The sequence below is a fragment of the Malus sylvestris genome, chromosome 17 (assembly GCF_916048215.2).
Source record: "Malus sylvestris chromosome 17, drMalSylv7.2, whole genome shotgun sequence".
In the NCBI taxonomy this organism is placed as follows: Eukaryota; Viridiplantae; Streptophyta; class Magnoliopsida; order Rosales; family Rosaceae; genus Malus; species Malus sylvestris.
The window spans coordinates 3,781,710-3,800,362 of record NC_062276.1 but is presented as its reverse complement, the minus strand read 5'-3'; the positions used below and the strand labels follow the sequence as shown (position 1 = coordinate 3,800,362).

Here is an 18,653-nt window from a genome sequence, read left to right as displayed (position 1 = left end):
TACTATTACTCAAAGCAAAATCATTGTCAAAGTGAATCGTAATACAACATATCAATATAACGAGAGATTTTTTATTGTGCCAGATATATGGACAGATAAAACTGTATCTTGAATTACGCATCTGCTTCATTCACGCAGCCATGCAGCCAATCCCGTAGCGAGTACTGGGAAACACAAGAAACAAGCCGCTGCACACGATTCCCACCATCAACGGGAAACTCTCCATCACTTCATCCATGTCCTTCTCGTGCCCCGGAAACAAACAGTCCGTCACGCGGCGGTCCGAAAATGCGATCGCCACAAACACCATGACGGACATAATGGCATGAACGAAGTCCGACAGCCCCAACTTGTACCTCTCCTCCTTCGGCACCTCCACCATCAGGCCCGGTTTAAACACCGCTAGCCCTTTCTGCGTCACGAACCCATAGTACAACTTCCCGTCCGGACCACGGAAACTGTCCGTGAAGTGGAAGAAAAAGCATGAGAGGGCGCACATGCCCAAGAGCCCGTACGTCATCATGGTGGTGACACGCGTGCACTCCCCGGTTCTGTAGATAGCGGGGAGAACCATTTCAAAGGTTAGGAGAGTGCCCGTGGGAAGAAAGTTGGCCAGCATTGAAGTCTTGGATAGGGTTTTCTGGACCCCTTTCGCAACGGCACGCCGTTTACGGCCGTGCAAGTGGTCCGGGTTCAGTCGGAGCAGGGGCAGAGGCTGAGATGAAGAAGAAGGTTGCGGTGGCTTTGGTGGAGATTTGGTGGCCTCGTCGTCGTGTGGATCCCCGTAGACTACATTATTGTAGATTTTGATTCCGACGCCGTCAGTCTTTTGGTCCATTTTTGCGGTTGTTCTCTCTCTGGGAAAGTTCGATTGATTGGTTTTGTGAATATGGATTTTCACTTTGGAACGGTTTCTGAATTATATATATATATATATATAAAGGTTTTTGTCAGGAGTTTAAAATTCAAAATTTAGGTACTCATCAACGGTTATTTGGAGAACTGTTAACTGGTTTATATAATTATCTGTTTTGCTTTTCTGAAAATAATTCAAATAATTCGAGGTTTTTAAATTTGATTCTCCATGTTAGCATACAACAACGATTAGATCATTTCCCCTATGACTAATAAAAAGAAATTTCATGCTCTTGGAACGTCATGACTCATAAGAGCAAGTCCATCTCTAAGGACTTTGTGCCAGCATTCAGCCCATTTATCCACTTCAGTGAACAGTAACAGACTTCAATGAACAGTAATAGGCCAATGCATCTCGACCCCTAAAAAAATGCGCTGGCACCCAATGAAAAAATGCGCTGGCACAAACGATCTCCACCCCTACAAAATGCGCTGGCATCCAGCCCATTTAAAATATTTTTAATTTTTTTCTAAAAGAATAAAAAAATAAAATAGTTTTAATTTCGGATTGGATTTTAAACCAATCTCGTCACGCCACGTGTCATTATCCGAACGTACTATTTTGTGAATAGATTTCCGCTAAGATTTTCAACCAATCCCGACGTGCCACGTGTCACTTCCGTCTTACAATAATTTAGCCAAGATTTCGATAAGATTTTTAACGAATCACGTCATGCCATGTGTCATTATCCGAACGTACTATTTTGTGGATAGATTTCCGATAATATTTTCGACCAATCTCGACACGCCACGTGTCACTTCCGGTTTACAATAATTTAGCCAAGATTTCGATAAGATTTTCAACCAATCACGTAGTGCCACATGGCATTGCCCAGAACCTCATCTTTTCTTTTTTTTTGTCCATATAAACCCTACATCTCTACATCCATCCTCACACCAAGCTCAATCCTTCTTTTTAGCTTCGAATCCTTGTTCATTGTTTTCAAATCTTGAGTTCTTATTACAATGTCTTCTTCAAGAAGAGTGTATAAATAGTTGCAGGAGCAACAGAAAAGGTTGTTGGCACAACAGTCAGAATTGGCCAATCTCGAGGAAGGTGGAGCTGGAGATGAGGCTTTGTTCATGGAGGAGGATAAGGATGATCACCATAGAAGGCAGAGGGCCTCACATTCTCGCCGTGTCATGAAAGTCGTGGGTCAGATAGCCAAATCAAGACATGCTGCAAATTTCGATAGAAAAAGAGAAAGACGAGGTAAAGATCTCTTGGAGGATTATTTTATTCCCAACAGCATATTCCCTGATCATGTTTTTAGACGTCGTTTTAGAATGCAACGAAATTTGTTCGACAAAATCATGAGTGCTATTTGCAACCATGATCCATACTTTGTGCAAAAAGATGATGCTTTTCATGTTCTAGGTCTTATTCCCGAGCAAAAAATTACGGCATCCTTGCGAATGCTTGCATATGGAGCATTTGCAGATCAAGGGGATGAGATCGCGAGGATGGGAAAAACAACTGTTCTGGAGTCCCTGATGCGGTTTTGCTCTGCAATTGAAGCCCTCTACACCAATGAGTACCTCCGGACACCCACGCCAAGGGACATGCGAAGGCTTCTGAGGAAGGGTGAGATGCGAGGCTTCCCTGACATGATTGGAAGCATCAACTGCATGCACTGGACTTGGAAAAACTGTTCAAATGTGTGGCAAGGAGCTTATGGCGACAGAAAATGAGCCAAAAGCATCATTTTGGAAGCGGTGGCTTCATTTGATACATGGATTTGACATGCTTTTTTTGGTGTTCCAGGAGCTCAGAATGACCTAAATGTCCTTGCCCAATCCCCAGTGTTCGACGAACTGCTGCAAGGAAACTCGCCGAGATGCACATATTGGGTTAATGGTACCCAATACGAGGGATCATACTACCTTGCAGATGGCATTTACCCAAGGTGGTCAACATTTGTCAAAACAGTGCCACATCCACAGACTGAAAAGGAAAAAGACTTCGCAAAATGTCAAGAAGGGTGTAGAAAGGATGTCGAGCGTTGTTTTGGTATCCTGCAAGCTCATTGGGCAATTGTCAGGGCTGCAGCTAGATTGTTTGATGTCAAGGCTCTTCGATCCATCATGATGACATGTATTATTCTCCACAACATGATTGTTGAATATGAGTATTGTTGATGCACAAAACCGGAGGTCTTGGAACAACGTAAATCCGACCGTGAATCTGCAAGTAATGTAAATGACACAAGAGTTATCGTGGTTCACCCCAAGGTTTGGGCTACGTCCACACTGATTGTATTATGTTTCTCTATTGAAGAGGGAGAGAGAGCTTAGGGGATGTGAGGAGCTTTGAGAGGGGGTGAGAGGCTTCAGAAATGGCCTCTGAGAGTGAGAGTGAGGCCTCCCCCAATTGTGAGGGTGAGGGGTCCTTTTATAGAATAAGGACTCCTCACTTATTACATATTTGCCCCTTCCTTTATCCCATAATTACATTTAAGTCCCCTGAGTATTTGTACGAGATCTAAATACGAGGCCCTAAATATGGTATAAACAGTAGTCCCCCAAGTCTTCAGTCAAGAGAGTCTTTTGGCTGGAGACTTGAAATTCAGTCCATGTGTGGGCCGAAGTAACTAGATGTCGTCTAGAACTGATGCTCGATATGAGGCGGTGCCCAATCTGAAATGATGCTCAACTAGAAGTAGCACATGTTGCGAGGCCGCTCTGCTTGTAGCTTGTGTTGCCTTGGTTGGCTCGGCTTGTGGCGTTTGAAGGTGAGGGAGTCCCTTTTATAGAATAAGGGCTCGCTCCTCAATACATAAATCATGGGTGATCTTTCAATGAAAGTGAGGGAGTCCCTTTTATAGAATAAGGGTTCACTCCTTAATACATAAATAATGGGCTAGAGTCCCCCAAGTATTTTTCATGAGGCCCAGTTGAGGCCCAATATATGGTACATAATGTAGTCCCCCAAGTCTTCGGTCAATAGAGTCTGTTGGCTGGAGACTTCAAATTGAATCCATGTATGGGCCGAAGTGGCGGTTGTTCGGATGTGGTATTTGTATACCCTGCACTGAAGCTTTGTAGGTGAAGCTTTGTAGGTGAAGCTTTGCAAGTGAAGCTTTGAAGCTAGAGCTCTGTAAATGAAGCTTTTGAATCTAGAGCTTTTGTAAATGAAGCTTTTGAATGTAGAGCTCTGTAAATGAAGTCTTTGAAGCTAGAGCTCTTGTAAATGAAGCTTTTGAAGCTAGAGCTCTGTAAATGAAGTCTTTGAAGCTAGAGCTCTGTAAATGAAGCTTTTGAAGTTGATTGATATGAGTGATGCTCATGAATGTTTATGTTGATTGACATGAGTGATGCTCATGAATGTTTATGTTGATTGACATGAGTGATGCTCATGAATGTTGTTATGTATGAATGACATGAGTAGTGCTCATGTATGATTTGGAGTACTAGGCGTACTTTTGATCACCTGGTTGGTGTTATTTTGGGCTTATGGGCCTTCGCCCTCCACAACATTCCAGTCCAACCCATTTATTTTGGGCTTGTCGTTGTTCTTTTTTTTTTTTTTTTTTTTTTTAACCCTCTGATGGGGTTTATACATATTACCCTCGGATGGGGTTTATACATATTACCCTCGGATGGGGTTTATACATATGTCTCCGAAAGATAAGGAAAATAAATTACATCATTCTGGTGGGGTGTTTATTCCATGCTTTTGCAGTGTCCCCGTGTGTTTCCCTTTGCTTTCTCTTTTCACTTTCTTTTTCTTTTTCTGCGTAGGCTAGGCGCAATGTATTCTGATCTAAATCTGCCAATAGCATTGCTTTTGTCAGTGTCTTTGCTTTTCTTCTTTGTGAGCACATGACCCCTCCATGACTGCACCACTTTTTTCTTTTTCTTTTGCATTGTCTCCCATGTGCTCTCGAGGAGGGCCTCCATTTTCTTTTTCTTTTTCTTTTGTAATTATCTCAGTGAGTAGCATGCTTTCTGCTTTGCTCTTTTCCACCGCAAATCTCATGTTGAAAGGGTAGCCATGCTTTCTTCTTTGCTCTTTTACTTTGCTTTGCTTTTGCTTTCCACTTTAATTATTCAATTGCTGGTTCTTGGTGGAGAAAATAGAGGCGGTGGAAAAGCAGTCAAAGTCTTGGAGCAATTGGTCCATTCTCCTATTCCCCTCAACTTCACCGTCTGATCGTCGCATGATGTGTAAAGCTCCGCTAGTTGATCTCGGCTTCCCCCACCAACACCCAAGTTGATTCTGGCCTGCATCGCCAACACCACTTCTCCAATCTCTCCCATTTCATGATAGTTGCAGACCATATCATGATGATGACATATTCCGCATAAGCATCTGTAAGAAACTCGTGAAGAAAATAACAGTCACCAGTCCCACCGAGTGCACTCTTCGACGCACGAGCTTTGCCACACTCGATATCTTGCCACATGGCGCGTTGCTCAGGCGAGTCGGGCCCAAGTTCAGATCTCTAACCAAGACTTCAGCGTTGCTTCGCCTTCCAAAGCCAGAAGAAGCACCGCGATTGAAATCAGATAGATATTTGCGAGATCGACGGATATTCTCCGGCGATGGGAGCTCTTCATCCCTTCGGTCACCGAGAAGGTGAAGAACGAAGGTGAAATGAAGGCGGCGCTGGCGAAGGCGCTCGATATCTTGAAATCACACAGCGGACAGTGTAAAAAATGTGTTGTGGGCCTTCGGATTTTTTGGGTCCTCCAGTCGTCGTCCGTCGACCACGATTTTTACTGTTTGGCGGAGGCGGAGCCAGATCAGTCATTGACTTTTCTCGCTGCCTCTCCCCTTGAGCGGTTAGCCGCAGCACCTGGGGAAATGGAGAGCCTAGAGTCGGGTCGACGAAACCATTCTTGCACTCTTGGCAGGCGATATCTGGGAGATTCGCCACAGTTTCAATGGAGAAGCATTTGTTGCAACGGTAGCACCAGTACTCCGTAGTCTTCGTCTCGGCTTTTGACGCAGATTACCGCGGCGGCGGCGTCTGGGATGGAGTTTCCGCCATAGGGTTTCTATTTGGAATTAGAGATCTGATACGGCCGAGAAAGATCCACTGAGATAGGAGAGATCGCTGGAGATTCCAAGACCCTTCGACGGCGAACTCACGGGATGACTAGATAGTTTCGACTGTCTTCTTGGATGCCTCGACGGCGTCGTCCATGTCGCAAGATCAGGATGCTGGCCAAGTGGGTCATGCCAGGAAAGCTAAGAGCGAGATAAATGAATTGATGAGGCTTGTTGTTTTAGCATTGGGCTTGTGGGCCTGGGCACGATGATGAACCCACCAGAGTTTTGGTTTTGATCTCCCTCCTCATCACTAACAAACCACTTTGAGTTCTAAGAGATTTTCTTCCACATCTTCTCTTTTCATGAACCTCACAGAAGCAGGTGAGAATTGGAACTTGATGAGCTGGTTGATTTCAATGATCATGTGGAATGAGTGTAGATTTTGATCCCAAGTTTCTACAAATTCACGGCGGAGGTGAAAATTTGAGAGAGAACCGACATAGTTTTTCGTATCGTTTCCCACAGACGGCGCCAAATGTTGATGCACAAAACCGGATGGTCTTGGTACAACGTAAATCCGACCGTGAATCTGCAAGTAATGTAAATGACACAAGAGTTATCGTGGTTCACCCCAAGGTTTGGGCTACGTCCACACTGATTCTGTATTTATTTGAGGGAATAGAGAGAGAGATGGTGAGAGCTTCTGAGAGCTTCTGAGGGTGAGAGAGGGGATCTCAGGCCTAGGAATTGGCCTCCGAGAGTGAGAGTGAGGCCTCCCCAATTGTGAGGGTGAGGGGTCCTTTTATAGAATAAGGACTCCTCACTTATTACATATTTGCCCCTTCCTTTATCCCATAATTACATTTAAGTCCACTGAGTATTTGTACGAGATCTAAATACGAGGCCCTAAATATGGTATAAACAAGTATGATTATGATGTCGTTGATGAATATGAGCCGGATCCGATGAACAACTCAAGAACATGTATCTACTGTGCTCATGACAGGACCGAAGATCCCGTGCAACACGAGCCGTTGGAAAGTGATGGACGTTACAATGAATTGATCGTTCAGCGGTACACTGATGTGCAAATGCCATACTGGCACGTAACCCGCCAGAATGACTTGATTGAGCACCAGTGGAGATTGCATGAAGGTGAAGATAATTAAAATGAGGCTTGTGGTTGAAAAATAAAGTGTATTTTTTTTAAGTTTATGTAATTCTATGTAGTGTGTTTTGTTTTTAAGTTTATTTCGTGAGTTTATGTAATTTTATTTGGTGAGTTTATGTAATCTTATTTCATGTGTTTAAATAAAGTACAAAAATAAATAAATAATTACATTAAAATTGCATAATAAAATAAATAAAAATAAATAAAGTTCAAAAGAAAAAAAGAAAAAAACATAAAAATTACATAAGAAATTAAATAAAGTTCAAAAGAAAAAAAAGAAAAAAACATAAAAATTACATAAGAAATTAAATAAAATTCTAAAAAAATAAGAAATTACATAAAATTATACAAAGTCTCTGGAGCTAGGATATGTGGTGCTAGGATCTTGGTTGCTATGATTTGTGTAGCTAGAACCCCCTTGACTTGTTTCCTCATCTCTTGCACGCCTCCTTCGCACGATATCTCTTTTTTCCAATGTCAAAAAATATTTTGAATTCGGAGACAGTCCTACTAGAGACTTGCTCATAGTGTTACGATCTGCTTGAGCCATCCTTTCTTCTCTAAGCATTTCATTTTCTCGATGAAGTGCTTGTCTAACCAGCTCGTTCTCTCAATTAACTATTTCTTTTTGTCTCTCAGCCGCCGCATCACGGGCCTCGGTAGCTGCTATTATTGCTGCCATAACAACAACTTTTTCCTCATCTCTAGCCTTTTCCCGTGCCATGTTCAATTCATCTTGGCGAGCAAGTTCCTCCATATATTTAGTGTAGTCATTTTTGGAAGAACTACCTTTTTTCTTTGATGCCTTTTTACCTTGAGGCCTGAGGGAGTGACGAGTCGGTTGGGTCTTGGGCACTTGTTCAGGCGTCCCTCCGTGTCTTGAAATGTGTCGGCTTCTTGTTCGGCTATGTCTGGTTCTGGCGAACTATGTAGACCCACGCCGTGCTTGACAACTTTTGGACCGGTTACCACAATTTTGTATTTAGGGCAATCTTTGACAATTTGCCAACATTCCCATCTGGTGAATGATTTGTTCTGGTTCTTTGAATTGTAGAATGCTTGAGCTTGTAGTGTCTATAAAAATGTGGGATAAGATAGTGTTAAAAAATGCGGGTGTAACACAAATAAATAAATTAAAATATTGATACGGGTGAAATGCATATAAATTACATAAAAATGACATAAGAAATTAAATAAAAATTACATAAGAAATTAAATAAATTAAAATTTTGATGCGGGTGGAATGCATATAAAAATTACATAAGAAATAACATAAAAATTACATACGAAATTAAATAAATCAAAATATTGATGTGGGTGGAATGCGTAAAAATAAATAAAAATATTGTCACCTGATCCGCTAAACTTGTCCCACTACGGAGGTTACCGGAAGCATGAAAGATGACGTTTTTCCAACAAGTAAAGGATGCGTTGAGTTTTTTTCCAACGACCTTGAAGACCTTGACTAGTTCTGGCGTCTTTTCCATGTACATCACAAAACGTTTTCGTAATTTTACTCCACATTTCTCGCTTATCCATCTCATTACCCATAATCGGGTCATGAGTAGTGTGAACCCAACATTCACACAACGTAACATCTTCAATGAGCTTCCACGAAGACATTTTTCTCTCTTAAAGTGTAGAAAATATTGAAATGTGGTGTAAAGGTGGAAGATGAGGGTTAGGTATTTATAGAAAAAAAATAACATTTTTAAAAATTTTATGTATTTTTTAATAATTTTTCTGTATTTTTTAATAAATTTTAATATAGTTAATTAATCTGGACCGTTGGATTTGAAAAATATTCAAATCCAAGAGCCAGGGAGTTGCCACGTGGCCAATGGTCATATTTCTTATCGTTGGGCTTATTTTTTTAATTTTTTTAATTTTTTGTGAAAAAAATGTGGACCATTGATCTGTGATTGGACGGTCTATTTTAAAAGTAAAAATTATTATTTTTTTACCATTGGAAATCCAACGGTCTAGAAAAAATAGCCGTTGGAAATCCAACGGCAGAAAGTGAGCCACGTCGCCTACTTGTGGTGAGTTTTGAGTGCGCCTGTGACAGGGGTCCCACCTCTGAAAAGCTATCGGGCACTCGCGCCACGGCCCTGTGAAATGCACGCGCCAGGCAAACAGCCCGGCTTCTTGGTCAGTCTATTTTAGGCTGGCCCAGAGACCAGCTTGGGCTGGGGGCCAGTCAAGTTGAAGGGGTGGAGTAAATTGACAGTGTGCTGGCCTTGATTTTAGACAAGGTGCTGGGCTATCCACCTCCAGTGGAACTGCTCTAAGAGTATTCTAAAGCATTGTCATGTAGACAAGTTAATACAAATCTCAATACAACTACTTAGTATTACGATCTAGTTAGTGATATGTTTTTCTCACTTGTAAGTAAAGATTTTAGGTTCGATTCTCGCTAAAGGCGAATTTGAACTACATTATTATTAGTCCAGTGTGAGACTTAATCCATTCCCCTACTCCCTTAGTGTAGATAATATCGTTTGTTAATATAAAAAAATACACATCTCAAACTCAATGCATGATTTTGGAATTATCAAAAAAGTAATGCTAGGTAGGAGAGATTTTTCAGTATATCGGGAACACGGTTTGGTAAACCAAATGTAACAATACAATTGGTGTTTCTCAAGGGAGACCACAATTTGAGAATTTTTTCCGTATGCCGGAAACACGGCTCGATACACCAAGTGTTAAAATACAAGTAGTTGTAATTTTTTTTTTCAAATATCCAATCAGTTGTATTATGACACTTGGCGTACCGTGTGGTGTTCTCAGCACACTGAAAAATCTCTCCACGATTTTAGACCATATTAGTGTACTATTTCATGTGGCAAGTGATGCATATAACTATCGTCCAATAAGATACATTTGATAATTGATGTGATATGTACACATCACGTCCCATCAAATGATACAAAAATGTAATATCTCAATAATTTTTCTGAACTAAGCTTTGGAAACTATTATTAGCATTCAAAAAATCTCATTATACACTCTTCAAAAGTGTATTTTTCTTTCTAGTTTTAAAAAGTTTGGAGTGTCAAATGAGATTTTTGGAGTGTCAATAACAATTCTCTTAAACCTAAAGAAAAACTAATGAAAATGGCTAAAAAAACTTTGAGTTTTAATCAAAATGACAAAAAGATGTTGTAAGTGAATAGTATAAGAAGTGACTTTTTAGAGTAAAATATTTTTTTTCGTTAAAATAAATAGTACTAAAAGTGTTTCGTTAAAAGCCTCTTAAACTTTAACCTACACTATTGCTTTTTACTTTGTTATATGCCGAGACTTCTCCCTAAATCCCAATCCCCAAATCCAAATGCATGGTTCGGCTTCCAATCCCAACCGCCAATAACTGTAATTCAAACTTTGGCTCCAAAAAGCAGCAATGTCTCCACCTCCTCAGCCTCTGCTCAACCTTCAAACACCTCTCTCAGATCCACGCCCAAATCCAAGTCTCCGGCTTTCGAAAAGACCACTTTCTCCTCACCCAGCTCGTCCGCTTCTGCGCCCTCTCTCCCGCCAAAAACTTCGCCTACGCCCGAACCCTCCTCCGCCACTCTGAGTCCTCACCGCCGTCGTCATGGAACTTCCTCATCCGCGGCTATGCCTCCAGCGACTCCCCCCGAGAGGCCATCTGGGTCTTTCGCGTGATGCTCCACAGCGGTGTTCGACCCCACCTGCTGACGTTCCCTTTCCTGATCAAGTGCTGCGCTTCGGCCGCTGCACTGAAAGAAGGGAAGCAAGTGCATGTGGGAGTTGTGAAGTGTGGGTTGGACTGTGATGTGTATGTTCAGAACAATCTGGTTCATTTTTATGGTGAGTGTAAGAAAATTAAGGATGCGCGGAAAGTGTTTGATGAAATGTTTGAGAGAAGTGTTGTTTCGTGGAATGCGGTTATAACCGCTTGCATTGAGAATTTCTGGTTCAACGAGGGGATTGAATACTTTGTGAAGATGAGGGATTGTGGGTTTGAGCCGGATGAGACTACGATGGTGGTTGTGTTGAACGCATCCTCGGAGCTTGGGAACTTGAGCATTGGGAGATGGGTTCATTCCCAAGTAATTGTAAGAGGGTTGGCTTTGAATTGTCAGTTGGGTACTGCACTTGTGGACATGTATGCAAAGTCTGGGGCTTTGGGTTATGCTAGGATAGTTTTCGATAAGATGGAGACGCGGAATGTGTGGACGTGGAGTGCCATGATTGTAGGGTTAGCACAGCATGGGTTTGCCAAGGAAGCCCTTGAACTTTTCCCGAAGATGCTGAGCTCACCAATAAACCCGAATTACGTCACCTTTCTTGGGGTTCTCTGTGCTTGTAGCCATGCTGGACTGGTGGAGGATGGGTACCGATTCTTTAATGATATGGAACACGTACATGGGATTACACCCATGATGGTGCACTATGGTGCCATGGTGGATATCTTAGGTCGTGCTGGCCGTCTCAACGAGGCTTATAGCTTCATGATGAGCATGCCCCTTGACCCCAATCCCGTTATATGGAGAACATTGCTTAGTGCATGCACTACTCATAGTGCCAAGGATAACAAAGGGGTAGGAAACAAAGTAAGAGAGAAGTTGCTTGAACTGGAGCCAAAGAGGGGTGGGAATCTTGTGATGGCCGCGAACATGTTTGCCGAAGTTGGGATGTGGGACAAAGCCGCAAATTTGAGGATGGTTATGAAAGAAAGACAAATGAAGAAGATGGCGGGGGAGAGTTGCGTTGAGTTAGGCGGGTCTGTCCATAAGTTCTTTTCTGGCTTTGATTCCCAAGCTGATTATGAGGATGTCTACCAGATACTAGATGTATTGAGCTTGCACATGAAGTTGGTTAACATGTAATCAAAATCAGTAATCATGTAACCTCTTCTATTTCAAAATTCATTAATGGAATAGCACATTGCTGATTTTTCGAAAGTGTTGTCCGTCATGGATAATATTCCTCTGTGTATCTCGAATTGTGATTTGTAGAATCGAAGAAACGATGAATTTTCAATCATATTAGATGTAATGCATTACATTCTGGAAAGGGTCTTCTCCGAGTTATTTGATCGTTAATCAAATGAATTTCTTCGATAAAGAAGCCCTTTCGATCCCAAAGAAACAAAATAAAGGAAGCATCTGTAGTTTCAATAACTAAAAACACTCTTGTTTACAAATCCTAGACCTCTCAAACTCTGAGTCTGTTTTATCATTCTATGCAGATTGGTACAAACTGCAGCAGCTTGTAGATACACTATCCCGAAAGAAAGGAGGAACGAATTTGAAAACTGCCACCGAAACAAATATATTGGCCACAAAGAGAATCCGTTTACAAGTGCCCTATTATATCTACTAGAGATGTGTAAGTGCCGAATACTACAACTGCAGCACTCAGTGGTAATATAAGCCCTATCATCAACATCTCACATCCGAGGCGTCGATAAATACCAGAAATTTTAAGGTAGCACAAGCCCGGCAATATAATCGAAGCTGTTACACTAAAAAATGCTCCGACAAGTGACATGAGATAAGCGAAAAATGGTATAGCCAAAGCTACTATAACGGTGCTCGTCACCAAGGTGGTGCTGGCTAGCATGCTGATGAGTCTCTTGTTGTAGTGACTCGGGAACCTCTTCTTTGCAGCATTCACAATTGGTGTAACCATCAAAGCATATTTGGATATGGGATTGATCAGCGTGGTGTATATCGCGACTTTTGAGCTGATTTTGTGTGTTGGGAGATTTAAAGTTATTTGTGATTGAACCGTAGATCCAAACATTAGGTACCCGAAAACTGCCATTGATGCGTAACAGATGGTGCACAAGATGAAGCACAGGAGAAGAACCTGCAACAAGGAAACAACAGATTGATAAAAATCCTGAAACAAAATAGAATGAATGTCACTTGGTAACAAGTTTCTGCTTACATTGGAGAACTGGCGTTTGTTTTTCATTGAAGTGTAGAGGGTCGGGAACACCGGATGCGCGCAGTAACAAAACGCGTACAAGCTAATAGCCGTAGGGATTCCATTCCACTTCAGTGGTGTGCCCTCTTCATGAAATCCAATTCCTTCAAAGGCACCAGTCCACAAAATCGAACCGAGGATGATGGCAGAGGCTAAAACTCCACTTGCAGATACGTAAGAAAGAAGGCTCAGGTTATCTAACCAAACTGTTGGCAGAATAATGAGGGCAACAACAATTATAAAGCACTGTTCTCCGCCAATTCTTAATCCGGCCACGTCTAATTCTACGCCAGGAAATAAATTGTTTAAGTTATCTCCTTCCAAAATTAGGAACCCCGTTGCAACCAAGTACAGTTCTACATTCATGACAATCGACAGCAGTATTCTTCCCTTCTTCCCGAATGCGCGTTCACCTATGTCCGGATAAGTTCTTATATCAGAATCCACATCCATGCATCTCTGGATTAACAAACCCGAGTAGAAGGCTGAAGCCGCAATTAAGAAAAGGAAGATCAAGCTTAGCCATCCTCCTGATGCTAGTGCATAAGGAACTGACAGTATTCCTACTCCTGAAAACCGAAAAGAGCACAATTTTGGGCATTAAAACCTTACTTTTCTTGAGCTAGAAGTGAAGAACATTTTAAATGCAAATGTAACGATATGAAATCATACACAGATCAGATGTCATGGTTCCACATGAACCTGGGTTGTGATTTTCACACCCCACTTTTCTCCAAATCCACTCTTCGTTTTTCTAGCCTTTAGATTGAATAAATCAAAGGAGAATCAAGGGACCAAAGAAAAAGGAGAGGTGCAAAAAGGAGAAAACAAGAGTGTGAAAATCACCATCTATAGTCTCAGATGAGGTTAGCTATCATCAGACTAACAGTATGAAAAATAAAATAAATTTGTTCATAACTAAACTTGCTGAGTGCAAAATGAAGAGGCAATATATTCTAGCAAGGAACACCAAAAAAGTTGTTAAGATGATAAGTTTATGCCTTAATTAAGCTTATTTAAAAAAATAACAATAATTTGAGAAGACGAATTTGACATAATTAATTAAGAAGTAGATAATTACCTGAGAGTGCATTGAGTCCATTGAAACAGGTTTTGAGGAAGGAGGTTGTGGCTGTAGTTTGGTGATGAAAGCTTGACTCTACTTCTTCTACTACCTTGCCTCCAGCTTGCTCATGCTGCCCCTCACCAAGAATAAGAGGCAAGCTCAAGGATGATGATTTTTCTAAAGGATCAGCATCCATGGAGAGAGAGAGAGAGAGAGAGAGAGAGAGAGAGTTGTCAAAAGAACTAGGAGTGAAGAGCAACAATGAATCCAGACACATGCAATATGTGTAAGCAGGGGTAGTGATATGTGTATATATATGGAGTTTTAGAAATAGTTTTCTAATTGTGTACTGTTTTTGTTTTCTCCTTAATAAAATTCATTAAGTTAATTCGGTGGAAGTTATAATAATATATAACAGAAGGAAGAGCAACAATGAATCCAGACACGTGCAATATGTGTAAACAGGGGTAGTGATATGTGTATATATATGGAGTTTTAGAAATAGTTTTCAAATTGTGTACTGTTTTTGTTTTCTCCTCATTAAAATTCATTAAGTTAATTCGGTGGAAGTTATAATAATATATAACAGAAGGCTTAATTACAAGATTTTGGCCTTTGATCGAGAGAACAACTTACATGGAATGAATTCATAGTCACATAATTTTCCAATTTAGTAATACATTGTCATGTAGAAAAAAATTTACACATAATAATGCATTACTGAAAAAAAACACACCACATAACTATAAACCCATTTCATGTAAGTCTTTCTCCTCAATCAAAACTGACGTGCAGACTGAGGAAGACCACCACTTACGTTATTATTGAAAGAGACTTATCTTTGCCACTGATAATTTTTATATGAAAACAACAGAACAGCATGTGCAACATAATTTGTAAACAGTAATAGAAAAACAGATGGAAGGTTGAATAATTTATTGTATCATGCCAACTCTGCTGCTGTATAAAAGCCAATATTCTGGGAGCCTCCAACCGAGTCTAAAGGGTCAAGAGGGTTAAAAATAGTTTGAAAATCGTCTCTAATCAAGGGCTAAGTCAAATGGCTCGTGGACCATACTGAACAAAAAAGGGTCAAAGAACCAACCGGCTGGCCCAACTCAGCCAGCTAGCCCCGGGCTAGCCAGAATTTTCATTATTTTTGTCGGTTATATCCAACAGAATTGTACTTATTCCTATCGATTATATCTGACAGGAATGGTAGGCCTTTTTTTTGTTTACAAATTAAATTTTTTTTTTTAACAATTCTATTTTTTCCTATACCTTCCTAAGCCATTATACAACATTAAATTAAATTAAGTAACATGAAACAACATTAAATAACATTAAATTTAAATAATAAATTATATTTGACCCTCGGTTGGAGACGATTTTTGTGATAGGGCTAAAACGAGCCATATGGCCTTTTGGCGCTCGGTTGGAGATGAAGGCAAATATGATAATGTAATATTTATTAAAATATTAATATCTTAGAGGATCATATGACTAAAACGAGCATCTGATTCTCGTTTGGTTAGAGATGGTCTAACATTGTATTCTACTCATATAATTCAAGTTGCTCTTGCAGTGCAGCTATATGCAGTTCTTGACTCCAAAAAGAGGCTGACATTTGGATACAAAACCCTTTTCATTGGATATAAAGGGAGTATAGTGGGTTGGTGAAGCTACCTACCTTACTTCTTTTTCAAACACATGATATCTTTCTCTCTCTCTCTCTCTCTCTCTCTCTCTCTCTCTCTCTCTTTGTTTGTTTTTTTTTTTTTCATATCTGTGTTTAGATTAATAAAAACAATTAGGTCAGAAGCCTCATTAGGCGTGCTGCATGCACTACTTTAAACTAGTCATGGAAGAAAAATTAAATCAAATAATGGCTTTATAAAATTTCGTCCAGTCTGTGGATCTGCAAATCAAAGATTCCAAAGGGATCAGGAGTCCCAATGCAAATAAAATGTTATTTAGCAGATAATCTATGGAAAATTTCACTTTTGAAAGAATATCTTTAGCATTTATCTACAAACAAAGAGAGCAAAAAAAAAAAACATTTCTCCTACATACTCATGCATGTTTATTTTTTGCCGTCCTCAAATTTCATAGATAAGCAGAAAAAGAAAAAGGAAAACTAATAAAAATGATTTGAAAATTTTAAGTTTTAACGATAAGAACAAAATAAAGAATAAATGAATAGTATCAGAATTAATTTTTTAGTGTAAAAATATGATTTTTCGTTAAAATGAACAATACTGGAAATTTTTCATTAAAGTTCCCAAAAGAAAATAATTGTGATGAAATAATGTCCCAAAAGAAAAACCCAAACCAGCTAGGGTTTGAACGAAAACATAAATTTAGATCAACTCGATCTCTCTTATTATTGCTTATTGATTTTGAATTTGATGCTCACTTCCGAACAGAAAGCGGATCAAGACGAAGAACGTACCTGAAAAGTCATTTAGTCCATTAGAGCAAGCCGTGTAAAATGAGGTGCGCACGTCATCGTCATGTAATTTGTCGTGGTTTTCATGCAGGAGAAATCCATCACGGTTTCCCGCCTCCATGACCCAGATTCAGAGGGACACAAATAGACACAGAAAGAGACAAAGAAAAGACTGTAAGTTGTTTGCTTTGATGGGCGGCTCTAAAGGAAGAAGAAAAACCTGGACATTGCACACTTCATACACATTAATGTATAAAGGGTAGTGTATTTTTAACTTAATCAACTATAATCATGGCTCTGGTGAATCAGTCTCACCCCACTTCTCCATTCTTTGGGAGGAGGCTGGAAAAGGAATTGGATCATCTTCTGAGCACAAGGAGCGGATCCTTAACACAAGTGGGCCGTTGGATTTTCATCAAACGATATTATTATAACTTTAAATGGATCTCCTGTTTGTAGCCGTTGGATTTTTATATAACGGTCCATATGTGTTGGTCAGGAAGATTCACTCCTTGTGCTCAAGAAAGGATCCAATTCCGCTTGAAAACACCCCACAAACAAGGCTCAAGGCCCCCAATCACTGCTGCACCACATCATCAAAACAATGATGTGGTATGACAATCATGGATTTTGAATGATATTGAGAATTTTTTTTTTTAATGTGACAGTCGTATATTATTAATTCACGAATTATAATAAGAGTAAATGATATAGTTCATATGTAAATAGTTGATTAATACTGAAGTGTGTCAGTCATGTTCAATTAAGTTTAAATTTAATAACATCACTCAACATGCATGAATCATATTTAACATCATTTATCATAAAATAAAATTATTGTACTGTAGAGAAAAAGTTAAAGCCTGGATTATATAATTTGTTATATGCTGAAAGGATAAGGATAGGTATCGTATCGTGTTGATCTGGAAAAGAAAATCTAGCTGATAGGGTTGGATTTTCATTGAAAACTCGTATGTGGGAGAGTACTAGTTGCCAGTTGCTACATATATGTTCAATTAATCCCACTAGTTCAATCATTAGCAATATTTAGCAATTTCTATTTGCTTTTTTCTTTTACCTTTTTTGTCGTTTTGAGACTAAAAAAGTTAGGAATAGATAGAAGAATGGTTGTACACACGTTGATGGAACATGCTTGTATGTTTTGCTCTTTCTGGAATAATTGTAGCTAAGCCCAAGGGAAAACAACATATGATGGGCCACAAGCTTATTGTATCAGACTGCTTGTCTTCTTAATAGTTGGATCTCCAAGTTTTTAGAATGCTCCAATTTAACTTGAGCATCTAAATCTGGATCGAACAAAAACATTTTCAAACAAAGTTCTAGCATCATGCCAAATGTGTCTGAAAAAGAAGAGCAAAGCAAATGAAGCATGTCCAAAAGTAAACCAATCCCTTGGACTGCTAAGAAAAACACCATCGGATTTCAACATAGCATGATCTAATTAAAAAATCTCACCCAATTGAGCACGTCTAACATATTTTTTCATAGTGGCGGGATCATTATAACTACTCCGTTGAGTTCACCGCCATAGAACTCAACAGTTACACCTACTTGTTCAACACTATATTTAAGTTCTGCCCTTTCTTAAGGAACATCGGCTCTAACAATTCCGTCTTGATCTACCAAAACAACCGGAAATGTTCTAAGGAGGTCCTACTCTAAACATTTACAAATAGGTCCAGGTGAGTCATAAAGGAACTGATATCTAATACCATCTCAAACCGAAGGGTCTAAAGGACCAGAGGGCCGAAAAACACCCGAAAATCGTCTTCAACCGAAGGCTAGGCCAAAGGGATCGTGGGGTGGGCCTCATTGAACAAAAAAGGGTCAAAGGGTCAATCGGCTGGGGCAAATGATCCAGCCAGCCAGCCAGCCAGCCCCGGGCTGGACTAGAAAATTGAGCATTCCTGTCGAATATAAGCAACAGGAATTCTAGGCCAAATTTTCAAATGCAACGACTAGCTGACGTCAGCTAGCCATTAATTTTTATTTACAGTTTTATTTTTTATTTTTTTTATTTTTACAATTTTTTTTCCTATAACTTCTATTTTTAAATTCTATTTTTTTTTCT

At 39.9% G+C, this 18,653-nt stretch overlaps 3 protein-coding genes across 3 annotated transcripts; 1 reads left to right on the top strand and 2 right to left on the bottom strand.

Annotated features, from left to right (window-relative positions):
- Positions 1-884, bottom strand: LOC126612022 (protein DMP9-like). The gene has a single exon (XM_050280316.1). It carries the CDS (start codon positions 836-838, stop codon positions 131-133), a length of 708 nt encoding a protein of 235 aa, XP_050136273.1. The 5' UTR covers positions 839-884; the 3' UTR covers positions 1-130.
- Positions 885-10,366: 9,482 nt separating this feature from the next.
- On the top strand, positions 10,367-12,128 carry LOC126612071 (pentatricopeptide repeat-containing protein At2g36730). Its single transcript, XM_050280375.1, has one exon. It carries the CDS (start codon positions 10,424-10,426, stop codon positions 11,939-11,941), a length of 1,518 nt encoding a protein of 505 aa, XP_050136332.1. The 5' UTR covers positions 10,367-10,423; the 3' UTR covers positions 11,942-12,128.
- Positions 12,129-12,358: 230 nt separating this feature from the next.
- LOC126612073 (amino acid transporter AVT1I-like) lies at positions 12,359-17,218 on the bottom strand. The gene is made up of 4 exons (XM_050280376.1): positions 16,565-17,218; positions 14,128-14,289; positions 13,008-13,615; positions 12,359-12,926 (listed from the first exon to the last, which is right to left on the bottom strand). The coding sequence occupies exons 1-4, from the start codon at positions 16,680-16,682 to the stop codon at positions 12,411-12,413; spliced, it is 1,404 nt and encodes a 467-aa protein (XP_050136333.1). The 5' UTR covers positions 16,683-17,218; the 3' UTR covers positions 12,359-12,410.
- Positions 17,219-18,653: the final 1,435 nt, after the last annotated feature.